The 11,845-nt window shown below is 50.3% G+C and overlaps 6 protein-coding genes across 6 annotated transcripts; 1 reads left to right on the top strand and 5 right to left on the bottom strand.

The window, feature by feature from the left end:
• Positions 1-583: 583 nt before the first annotated feature.
• KD926_005458 (MAPEG family protein) lies at positions 584-1,228 on the top strand (the record flags this gene model as incomplete). Its single annotated transcript, XM_053095558.1, has 3 exons — positions 584-762; positions 842-965; positions 1,043-1,228. The coding sequence occupies 3 exons, from the start codon at positions 584-586 to the stop codon at positions 1,226-1,228; spliced, it is 489 nt and encodes a 162-aa protein (XP_052949791.1).
• A 350-nt stretch (positions 1,229-1,578) lies between these two features.
• On the bottom strand, positions 1,579-2,687 carry KD926_005457 (uncharacterized protein; the record flags this gene model as incomplete). The annotated part of the gene is made up of 2 exons (XM_053095556.1): positions 1,579-2,537; positions 2,585-2,687. 2 exons carry the CDS (start codon positions 2,685-2,687, stop codon positions 1,579-1,581), a joined length of 1,062 nt encoding a protein of 353 aa, XP_052949790.1.
• Positions 2,688-3,126: 439 nt separating this feature from the next.
• KD926_005456 (uncharacterized protein) lies at positions 3,127-3,842 on the bottom strand (the record flags this gene model as incomplete). Its single annotated transcript, XM_053095555.1, has 2 exons — positions 3,127-3,464; positions 3,566-3,842. The coding sequence occupies 2 exons, from the start codon at positions 3,840-3,842 to the stop codon at positions 3,127-3,129; spliced, it is 615 nt and encodes a 204-aa protein (XP_052949789.1).
• Positions 3,843-4,982: 1,140 nt separating this feature from the next.
• Positions 4,983-6,573, bottom strand: bgt2 (GPI-anchored beta-1,3-endoglucanase EglC; the record flags this gene model as incomplete). The annotated part of the gene is made up of 2 exons (XM_053095554.1): positions 4,983-6,317; positions 6,379-6,573. The coding sequence occupies 2 exons, from the start codon at positions 6,571-6,573 to the stop codon at positions 4,983-4,985; spliced, it is 1,530 nt and encodes a 509-aa protein (XP_052949788.1).
• Positions 6,574-8,161: 1,588 nt separating this feature from the next.
• On the bottom strand, positions 8,162-9,127 carry KD926_005454 (amidohydrolase family protein; the record flags this gene model as incomplete). The annotated part of the gene is made up of 1 exon (XM_053095553.1): positions 8,162-9,127. The coding sequence occupies one exon, from the start codon at positions 9,125-9,127 to the stop codon at positions 8,162-8,164; it is 966 nt and encodes a 321-aa protein (XP_052949787.1).
• A 419-nt stretch (positions 9,128-9,546) lies between these two features.
• On the bottom strand, positions 9,547-10,782 carry KD926_005453 (calcium-dependent phosphotriesterase; the record flags this gene model as incomplete). The annotated part of the gene is made up of 1 exon (XM_053095552.1): positions 9,547-10,782. The coding sequence occupies one exon, from the start codon at positions 10,780-10,782 to the stop codon at positions 9,547-9,549; it is 1,236 nt and encodes a 411-aa protein (XP_052949786.1).
• Positions 10,783-11,845: the final 1,063 nt, after the last annotated feature.

Here is an 11,845-nt window from a genome sequence, read left to right as displayed (position 1 = left end):
GGTTGATAGTAAACTGGCTGATTCTAGAGGCCGTAGCCGTCGTGGTGGTTGAGTAATTTCAAAAATTAGGTTCGCGTTGAAGTTGTTGTTTTTTTTTCTATATTGACGAATAACACCTCATATTTTCCCTGCTCCGTCCAGTCGACGCACGAGAAGTAAATACTCCGTCTTGTCAGAACAAAAATTTCCTGAAGTCAATATCGGATAGCTTGTAGATATACCCTTTGTCAAGTAAAAAAAACGCGTGGATACTCCAGCCATGCTTGATATTAGGGCTAGTTTGCGCGTGACAAGTGGACTTCTAAGAGATTAAGGTAATGACAAACATCCAAAATAACAAAGACTCGGTCATAACATTCAATAACGAGATGAATATTAGGCTAACCTCTCTCCGCCAGTTGATCAAGAAACCACCAGTATTTCTATTAGCGAATATAATGCATTGTCGTATATGCTTAGAGTGACTATAGATAAAGGATAACGAAACTCAGACTACCGGCAATCATCCACCAACAACCATAACGTTGTGCTCAAATATAAGAAGCACGACCAAGATAGTCCAAAACATCTGCATTGAAGTCTCATGTTACGATTACCTGAAGCAGACAGCCAACAGAAAACCCCAAGACCTATACCGAAAATTTCCACCACCAACTATTCCATCCCTTCCATCATCGCCACCTACGGCATCGGCCTCGCCCCTAACGGCTACTACCTCGTCAAAGTGATGGCCAATACAAAGGGCCAAGCGAGTAATATTCTGTACGCTATGACACCTTAACACCTTATTGTTGTACATAAAAGCAAAGTACAGTCCTAACAAAGTCCCAAACCGCTCCAGTCCGCGCGAAAACCTCCCCAAGTTGAAAGGCAGCATCCCGGCCCCGGTATGGGATATACTGGCCAGAGCCCGCGGCGCGCACTTGAATGCCATGGAGGGATTGCCGATGTTTGCGGCTGCTATGGTAAGATCTGTGCTATGTCTGGATTCTGGGTTTGTGGCCTATGTTTGGCTTATGGCTAATGTGTATACGATATGTAGATTGCTGGAAACGTGGCGAAAATTCATGCTGATGAGCTGAATGTCCTGGCGGCGGAGTATATCGGTGCAAGGATCTTATATACGGCTGTGTATATGGGTGCGAGGTCTGAAGCGCTGAGTTATCTGCGGACGGGCGTGTGGGCGTGGAGTTTGTCGTTTGTCGATTCCGATCTGGGGGCTTATTAGGGCCGGGAGAGCGTTGAATGCGGAGTAGATCCTGGTTTAGCATGCTTTTCTTTGCTAATGTCAATCGTCTTCTCGTTTAGATCTCATCGTGGAAATTGATGTTCCATTGACCTTGAGAACAATCAATAAGATTCATAATCATACCCAGAGAACACCACCAACCCAAGCATAAAAAAACACCCCCCTTTCCTCCCACAAAGATAACCCTAAACCAAAGACAACATCCCCTCTCCCCTCCCCCTCCTCATCCGATTACTCCTCTCTATAACCCCCGTCTCAAAATCCCACCACCACCGCTGAAACATAACCTGTCCGATTTCCCACCCCCCTTCCTCGAACGGATCCCTACTTTACACTTTGATTCCCTCCCCGCCGATATCCTCCATGTCGTAGACCAGTCTCGTCAGACCCATTGGGTCCTGCGCGCTCTTGGGCCGAAGGTGATCTGGGAGATTAAATACTTGGATTAGTTTATCGCGCGTGCCGGGCCAGGGGAGGAGGTCGAGGACCGGGTGATCAGGGATTAGACGCTGGGTTAGTGTGGGTTGGAGGTGAGGGGGGAGGGTGGTTAGATCGGGGTTGTCAGTGTTGGGGTTATGGTTATGGTTATGGTCAGGGTCCGAGACAGAGACACTAGGTGTTGAGGCTAATGAGGATGCCGGGGTAGAGGAATTCCCTAAAGAGAGCGGAGAGGTAGAGGGGTTCGACGACTCGCGAGGTCGATAGAATGGGCTGATTGCTGAGAGATCCCAAATGAGATGAGCCAGATTCAGTCGGTAGGCAACTTTTGTCGCTGCATTGAGGAGCATCAGGGATGGGACCTCGAGTATTCTGTCGTCGGGGAATGAGAAACTTGATGTCTCGCTGGTTTGGAGAGCCGTGGAGATGTCCAGTCTGTCGTTGCGATTGGTGCTAACACTTTGGTGGGAAGGGGTTTCTACAGGCCCCTCATTCTGTGGAATTCGTGTTTCAGGATCTGGCCAGAAGTCGAAAGGTGGCAGAAAAGAGTCATCTGGAATTATGGATAGGCCTATATCCGATTGAGGTGCTGTGGTGGAGACGAATTGAACGAACGGGTCCGAGGTGATTATTTGCGGTGGAGTGCACTCCCCATTTTGATCCGCCATTACTTGGACATTAGATTCTTGGTCCTCCTGACGATTCAAAGTCTGGTAAATATTATCAAGCACATCAAAAGACATCGATGATAAAGATGATGCCGAAGAAGTATCATGAGTCGAAACTGGACGTCCTGAGGGACTCTTAGCCCGCGACTCTAGTGCATGCAGATGATCCTTTTTCCGTTGACCTGATAGTTCAGCTCCTGAATTCAAGTATCTACACTAGGGAGCTTACGATAACGTCGCTGTGCAAGGATATTCAGAACGCGCTTGCGCTCCGCCGCATCCTCGGCGATATCCGGGACCACGAGCTGTTTGGCTTTGCGTTTCCCTGCCATGCTGTCCGTATACGATCGGGAATGCTCTCTCGATACAGAAGATATTAAACCAAGAGAAAAAGAGACAAAAAATGGTTGCAAATGAGGCCAGACCAGGGGTTCGTGATCAGGGGAGATGGGCATAACGTTATGTTGCCGGATCGGGATGTGGCGTCAAGGCCAGGCGGGGAGCTCGTATCCGACTCATGTTGGCTGTTAAATTATTGGGTGAAACACTCATCATAACAATAATAAATATTCCCCGAAGAAGCTGCAAATCTTTCATTCTTGTCCTTCTGTAGAAATGAACATGGCCATCACAAAACATCATGGATATCAAACTGCCAACATATACTGCCCTAATCCTTCCAAAACAAAGCATACCAACACAAATAGAGAAAGTAATCCAAAAAGGCCACTCAACAAATTCCCAAAAGGTCAAAAAGAAAGGTGAAAAAAATCACTCCTTCTTCTCTCCCCAACCAAACAACCCCCCCACACTCTTCGCTCCCCCAGCAATAGAGCCTCCCACCGACTGAGCCCCGGAAGCAACGCCCTGCCCGGCGCCCTTAGCACCACTAACCACGGGATCGGTCACGCCGCCAAGGGGACCGCCATAGGAGCCGTTCTCGTCCTTCCCGCCCCTCTCGGCCCTATTGATGCCCTCTTTCGAGAAGGCGTTCCCGACCGGCGCTAGAAGCCCGTTCTCGCCCAGTTGGTTCCCCACGAGATTATGCACGTCGTCTTGGATCTGGTCGACTTGTTTGACGCCGGTGACTTTGGATTTGGAGAGGGTGTCTATTCAAGGTAGTGGGTTTGTTAGCTTCATCTTCTCCCTTTATTTCTTTACTCCCCCCGCACGCCCTAAATTTTGGTTATGGAATGGGAAAGAGACCTACCCTTCGTCACATAAGATGCCTTATTATCGCCCTTCCCGAACCACTTCAGATACTGGTCTTCGAGCCACGGCATCCACTTCTCATATTGGTCGTGGTAGACCTCCTTTGCCCATTCAGCGTAGGTCTGCTGCTGGCGCTGGTCGGCGGGCAGGTTATCGTAGATATGGCGTTTTTGGTCTTCGGTGTGGGTGCTGACGCTGGAGCTGGCCGTCGCGTTCTGGTTGTTGTCGCTTGCGCCGCCGGTGAGGGTCGAGGCGGTGGATTTCAAGGTGTCCATATTGCTGCTGGGTTTGATTGTGTGGTGGGTATGGTTGTAGAGAAGAAGGTATTCAAGTATAGTAATGTTATGTTATGATAGTATGATGTGTATGAATGTCTGTATCCTAGATAGAAGAAACATCTGCCCTCGAAATCAGATTAATAAATAGTAAACACCCGCAACTGCCAGATCGATTGCCGTACGATACGATTTCCAGTCCCCGCGTGCCATGACGTGTGTGGCACCCCACCCGTCCCTCCACATCTCAGATATGGCGATGAAAGATTCACCGGAATCCTGTTTCTACGCCATTTTCATTCGCGATGGTCTCGAGGGAATGGGACTGCCGGAGACGGGATGTGACGTCATCGGTTAATCTAATGCCGATGGACGGCACAGGGAGATCTAGGCACCGCATAGGCACAGGCACAGGCACATGAGGAGGTCACGGTGATTGCTTCGTCAGAGGGTATGGTATATTTATGGGGTGATGGCAGTGGGCTCTCTGTATGAAGGGTAAGGTATAGGAGGTAATGGGGATATGAAATTATCTGTCCTTGTCTTTTCTGCTCTTTTGGGTTTCTGAGGCGAATGAATGTTTGCCAGGTGATTATCATACATACACATACCTTAAGACGTGCTGTAGGTAAGGGGGAGAAAAGATGGGAAGGATTTCAAGAAGCGGCTAAATAAATGCTGCTTCCTAGTAGGCAAATCCATGGATGGATGATTTCTGTTTCAATATTTGAAATGTCCCATGAAAAATTGTAAGTATGAAAGAGTCTGGATGAGCCAAGCAAATAACTATTACAGCAATTCTACAGGAAATATCTTCCGAGCCTGTAAAGCTCTAAGGTAAGGTGTCGTTGTAGTGGCAAAAGGCCGAGAAATCCATACACTAAAATTGGCGACATGTATCCGTACCGCGTTGGGCATCATTTGAAGTCTAAAACCCGAAAATCCCATTGAAATCTATAAAAAAACGCATACCCGAAAAAGATGGTAATATCTCTATTCTTTAAAAAGCACTCTCAAATTTTGACGCGTAGATAACTTGCAATCAAACGAGTGGAAATATTTACTTTGAAATAAATGACACAACGCGCCAGGCTGCACGGTCGTGTCTCATAGAAATAAAAATGACGAGGGAGAAAACGCTTACAGCAGAGCGACGAAAGCACCGACAGCAACAGCAGCACCGAAGATGGAGCTGGAAAGGCTGGCAGCACCGCTGGAAGGAGTGATGCTGGAAGAGGGAGAGCTGCCAGTGCTGCTGGAGGCGTCGGAGCCAGAGCCGCTGCCGCTGCCGCTGCCAGATCCGGAGCCGGATCCGGAACCGGATCCAGAGCCAGAGCCAGAGCCAGAGCCAGAGGAGCTTCCGGAGGTAGAAGCGGAGTGGAAGCCGGAGGTCTTGGAGGGTCTAGGGTGGGTGGAGTTGTAGCCGTGGGTGAAGTTGTAGCCGCCCTTGCCGAAGTTGTAAGGGGGACGTCCACGGAAAGCACCAGTACCGGCAGCGGCGGAAGAAGAGGCGGTCACGGAGCCGCTGGCGTCGGCGCCAGCAGATCCAGAGGAAGAGGAGCCTGAAGAGCTAGAAGAGCCGGAGGAAGACGAGCCGGAGCCTGAGCCGGAGCCAGAGGAGTGTCCAGACGAACCAGAGGAGCTGGAACCGTCGGAGTTCTTGGAGCCCGAAGATCCAGAGGAGCCGGAGGAGCTAGAGCCAGAGCCGGAGCCGGAGGAGCTGGTCGAGTTCTTGTTGGAGCAGGTCAGGTCGAACAAAGGCTTGGTGGTCAGCTCGCTGCCGACAATACCGAAGCTGGGGTTAGGGGTGGTGGGAGCAGCATCCTGGAGGATGTACCACCAGGTGTTGACCTCGTCGAACAGGGGGCATCCGACCTCATCCCAGAACTTCTTAGCGTTCTCGGTGTTGGCGATAGCCAGGTTCTGCTTGTCGCCGCTAACGGGCCATCCGGTCTCGGTGATCCAGACCTCCTTGCCATCGGCAACGGACTTGGTCTTCTCAACGGACTCGTCGAACAGCTTCTTGGCATCGGAGATGGAGTTGTCCATGGTGTTCTGGAAGAAGGGGTATCCGTCGAAACCCAGCCAGTCGACGGCCTCGACAACGGCCGAGTTGGAGCCGTTGGTCCAGGCAGTCCAGGTGTCGACGTGACCAATGGAAGCCTTGCTCAGGCTGGTACCGGAGATGGTTGAACGGACCTTCTTGATGTAGCCGGCGAGCTCGTCGGGGCCGATTCCAATGCCGGCGTTGGACTTGACACCATCGTAGGAGTTACGGTAAAGATCCTCGCTACCGACGGAAATACCGACGACCAACTTGGTGAAGTCCTCACCGTACTTATCGATGGCGTTCTTGAGGGCGGCGATTTCGTTGTCCATGCCACCACCGGAGGCCCAGAGGCCGAGCAGAAGGGAGGTCTTCTCCTTGATGGCGGCAGGGATGGCGGATATGGGGTCGTTGGTGGAGCCACCTTGCTATGGGATTGTCAGACCATCTATGACACGAGGGATGTTTTTTGAAAGGCAGAGTACTCACGATCATGGTGTACAATCGGGCGCTGTTGAATCCGGAGGCGCCATCGAGGTTCTTGGCGGTCTTGAATTCGGCCTCGAAGTCGGCCTGCACCTTGCTGCTGCCATCGGACTTAGCAGCGCCGTAGTTGAAACCCTTGTGGGCAGCCTCGGCAGCCGCGAGGGACAGAGCGAGAGCGAGAAGGTTGGTGAGCTGCATTTTTGATTTTGAAACGACTGAATATATTAAAAGGATTGAATTAAACAGAAGCCACAAAAAATGAAGGAAGGAATGAAGAGAGATGAAAAGAGAGTGGTTTGTGAATGAAAGGAGGAGAAAGAGAGAGAGAGAGAGAGAAACAGAAATAAATGAAGGGAATGGAGATAAAAGAGAGAGAAGGAGAGAAAGGAAAGAAGAAAGAAAAGGGAGTCGAAGAAAGAGGAGGAAAAGCAGGCGAGAATCTAGACCGTGTCACCGGTGGGACGGGGGACCCACTGAGGCTTGAGCAGTCGACGAATGGCGGGCTAAAAAAAGCATCTGTCAAGGTGTCGCCGGGACGGCCGGCGCGGGAAAAAGTGCTTTTCCTTGCCCTACGGGCCCTCCTCGGCCCTCCTGATGGGCTCCACCACGCCCATTTAATAATTGTGGCGCTGTTATGGCTGCCCAGCGGTCGCCTTTCCTTTCATTTTCTTCACCCGAACCACATTTTCAGGGGCTTCTGGGGTAGTGGCAGACATTCGAACGGCCGGACCTGCCTTGCATCGTGGTGTGTTCCTGTTCCTGTTCCTGACCCAATGCAGCTTCCCGTGTTCGAGATTCAGGCACCGTCGCACACCCCAGATGATTGACTTCATCGACACAGCCTCGTCGTGGCTAGTTGGCCTTGGTCCTGGACGTGACTGCCCTGTAATAGGGGATATTCAGTGGGTCCGATGACCATTCACTAATTGAGCAGATCCCCCTAATCTATATTAAGAAACTAAAATACTCCGGAGCCTGTCCATGTCCATGTCTACCACATCGATCGGAAACGAGAATATCATGACCGAGAAAAAGAAACCGGTTTCTCGGATGATGTAAATCATTGATGAACAAAGAGTTCTTCTTGATTCGGTCCCATGGAGGGGGGATTGGAGTAACCGTTGTGACGTGTCAATATTACTCCTCGCGGGAAGGTAAACAAACAATGAGAATGTGTAATAAAACCAAGCAAGGTCCGCTAAGCAATTGAAATTAATTGCAGTGTTGATGGGATTATGAAACCAACATTTATCATAAGCCATTGATGACATGGACCACTCGCCCCGGGAAGATGCGGCAGAATTGGCCCCGGGAAGCACCGCTTAGGGCCAAATCCTGGCCTCCGTCGTTGAACCAGTCATATCAGCCAGGGGTTGGCAGTTGGCAGCCTCGTTGTCTTTGTGGATTCATTGCCGTTTTCAGAACCTTTGTTTTCTCAATTCCTGGAGCTCATTGAGTGGCAGCTGGCAATCCATAGAGCAACCCGATATGCCAACGGTGGACTCGACTCTGAGCATCAAAGTTCAAACTATTGATTTTATTTATAGCTGAGCATTGTCTCAAACTCTATTGGGTGCTATTCGGTATGCAGTAAGAAAGCATGTGTATCCATCCATGATGTCTTTAACTGCAAACTCTATAGACTCGTAGAACGACGAAGAATCACTTCATCATACAGTATACTAACTGCAAATAGAAACACGGGGTCTTCATGAACCCCTATTAAACTCTACCGCTAACCTGCTACCACATACAGTCCCCAATCAACAGATCCAGCAATTCAACCCTACTTTTTCGCTTGAACCCGGAGCAATCTCTCTGCATTCCGATACGCAAACGACTCCAAATCCTCCCCCACAATCAACCCACTCTGTCGGATCTGTTGCAAGAACTCGAACCCCTTCTCGTTCGTCGAGAACGGATAATCAACACTGTACAAGACATGCTCGATGGGCATGACATCCAACAAACAACGCAGCGGCGGAAGCGAAAACATCCCACTCGTCGTCACCCAGATATTACTCCTCCAAACCTCCCTCAGCCCCCGCTCTTTCTGACCCCATCGTTCCGAGACCGCGAACACGCGATCTAGCTGAAACGGCAACATCTCGCCCATATGTCCAATGATGATCTTGAGTTTTGGAAACCGATCGAACAATCCACTCGCGAAGAGACGAAGAATATGATGACCCGTCTCGGCGTGCCAGGACCAGCCGTACGCACTTAAAGCCAACGCGACCGAGTCGTCGTAGTTCCCCTTGTAATGCTCCAGCATGGAATCGGACGCAAACGTCGGGTGGATATAAATCGGGACATCTAGTTGTTGGGCCTTTTCAAAAACGACCCAGAAGCGCTCGTCGTCGTAGAATTCCCCGTCGAGGTGGTTTTCCACTAGAGCACCGAGAAAGCCGAACTCGGTCACGCAGCGCTCGAGTTCATCAGCTGCCGCTTGGGGTTTGCTCATCGGGAGCATGGCGAACCCGGCTAGTCGCGTCGGGTGCTGCGCGACGGCGGCAGCGAGATCGTCGTTGGTGGAGGTGCAGACGGGCGCGGATATGTTTCCCGGGCCGTGCGAGATCACCTGTAAGGATACATTTCCTTTGTCGAGGTCTGAGATGCGCTCGTCGCCGAGACACTCGAGTTTGGAGAGGACATGGGGAGGGAATTTGGCGTAGTGAGCGCGGGCTTCGGCGCTGTCGCTGCTGACTTTGGGGGAGACGAAGTGTTCTTCGAGGGTGATGAGGGGATGCATTTTTGATCACAACCAGGGTAAGTAATTAGCTGTGGACGTGGATAATCGAGTGTGGTGGCGGCTTTCTGGGTTATTATACTGTTGCTAACTCCGAGGCCGAAGGAATGGGTTTCCATTGCTGATTCAGGGTGGCTCGTCGGTCCATAATTTTGTCTAGGAGCGGACTCAAGACTCATGCTAAGCTTTTCCGAGTAACTCAAGTTTCTGTTGGGATTCCATGTGGATGTGTTGTGGATTTAAAACCGATGCCTCATTTATCGCCGGTAAGTCCTACTAACGTCCGACCGATGGCGTACCGCGACCATCTAGTAGGAGTGGAACTGTATTTGAGCACATTCAAGAAAGAGATATTCGTACTTTTCACTTTTCTCTTGTCAAAACAATTTAGATGGATCAATATTCTATATAAACACTCAAGTCTAAGCTCGTTGTTTGCAAATCGTGACATGCGGAGCCATGATACCTCCAATAAATAGCCTCTTGGTCTGGACATCATACGCAGCTGTAGTGGAAGTCGAAAGCATCTTGCCATCCTTGTCCTCGAGCATCTTCTCGACTTCATACTGGGCCTTACCTCCGACCTCGCCTGTCCTCTTGATTTGAAGAACAGTGGCCGCCACATTTAATATCCCCGGGTGGTTGAAGCTTCTCATCACGCCCATCATCTCGGGAAAAGCAGCCACAAAAATGTTTCCCTCCGAGTCAACAGATAAGTTATCCATTAGAAAGCCCGTATCAACCTCATCGATCCAATTGAATTGACCATCCACAAGCTCATGAATCGAGACCTTGCCAGCAAACGATTGCACCACGTAGAACAGCCCGTCCTGGCCCCTCGTGATTCCATTCGGCCCATGAAATCCCTGTTTCGCCACGATCTGACAGTCCCCAGAGCCAGTGCAACAGCGCGCGACGTTGCCACCACCCACTAGGATCTCAAGATCCCTCAGAAAGCCGAACTTGCGACTACGATCGTTCGTGACGAGGAACGCGTCTCCGTCTTCTTCCACGACGAGGTTGTTAGGCGTGATGATCGCGTCACTCACAATCGTCTTCACATGCTCTAATATCTCGCTGGATTTGCCCAGATCAAACACCTCGATGGTCGAATTTGCCCCAACCTTGCTCGCATCGAGCAATTCCCCAGTAGCCGCATCCACCGGCGGGCGGTGGTTGATCAGCCAGAATCGTAAAACGCCGTTCGCGATCTCCTGGACGTCGAACCCATTCAGATCGAGATCCCCGGTGTATGAGTCACCCACCTTCAGCTTCCGAAGCCCATAGAGGCCATCCACCCCCGGGCGATCGATATCCAGCACCGAGATCCAGTTCGAACCCGTCCGTGCCGACGCGTTCAGCTTCCCGCCGCCCGGACACCAGCCTTTTCGGCCTTGCATTTCCCCACATGCGGCGTAGAGCTTGCGGCCGGAACCGTCGAGCCAGATGTCTTCGCAGGTTGAAAGAAAGGGGTGTTCGATCTTCTCGCATTTGAAGGGAAATTCCTCTATGGACTGGACGGCACGGCCGATGCTCAAGGATAAGATGAGAAGATTGTGAAGGTAAATTTTGTAGAGACTAGCGATGGTGAAGATTATTGTGGGGATGAAGAGGCGGCGGTAGCTCGAGGTGCGTTGACTTGGTATTGAGGGGGCCATGGTGGATGATGGACTACTTAGCGGTGACTGAGGGATGAGGACAGAGGAACGGTTTTATATTCCGTAGGACCGTAAGTTTGAATTTACCCTCATTGTATGCATAGCTATGGGAGACAGATCAGATGATGGATATATCTAGGGTCGTGTTAGACCGACACCCCCCCCCCCCGTTATCCCGACACCCCCATTTCCTATTCGGTTTAGCGTGGCCATGTGATATGGAAATTTGGCTGACAGGCAGGCGGGTAGGCTAATAGTTCACAGTATCTCTGAACTGCTACAGGGTCAAGCTATCTACAGGCTTATACATAAGACGTAGCTCGAGGAGCTATAATAGGATCTTCAGGCAGGCAGGAAGTGATGCGGTCTGCACCGTGACACTCTTCCTCGCTGGTTGGTGCCTCATATACAGCTTACCCTATGATAAGAACCCTATACTACAGCCAAAAAGGGAAATTTGCGCGGGGTCTAAGCCTGAATAGGACTAGTACATCACGTGGGGGTGTCGGGATAACACGACCCTATATCTATTTGTCAAGAACAAGAAGCCACAGGAGCACCTGCGCACGGCCCCTGCCTAGCTTATCCGTGCCCAAGAATGCAGATTACAATTAGGAATGTACATAGTATATTACCCGACATATTAACTAGGCAAACCAAATACTTCCATATCCTAGCATTCTACCTGCCCAACGCCGAGAATGTGATTCTCTAGAAAATAGTAAAATTTGCAAGAAAAATACCAAAAGGGTAAAAACAGCGGCTGCCAGACCAACCAGGCCTAGCCACAAAGCCCTAGCTCACTGCCCAGACCAAGATGCCAGCAAATGACTGCATTTTGGAAGCCGTTTTGCGTAGTATTATTTGTGCATTACTCCATACTTTACAGCATACTCAAGACCGGGTATTATTAATAAATTATCGGGATAGTTAAGTTAGTAATGATGATAAGTATTTTTCATGAGTCAAGTACTAAGGTATATATCTGTCAAACCCTAGGATCCGTCTAAGCTGCGCTGGTCTGCTACCGTAGATAAGTTCAAGCACTAGGTGATCAACTGGT

The sequence above is a fragment of the Aspergillus affinis genome, assembly GCF_023601865.1.
Source record: "Aspergillus affinis strain CMG 70 chromosome Unknown NODE_271_length_11845_cov_81_967029, whole genome shotgun sequence".
Lineage (NCBI taxonomy): Eukaryota > Fungi > Ascomycota > Eurotiomycetes > Eurotiales > Aspergillaceae > Aspergillus > Aspergillus affinis.
The sequence above is the reverse complement of the archived record's forward strand: the minus strand, read 5'-3'. Positions and strand labels throughout refer to the sequence as shown.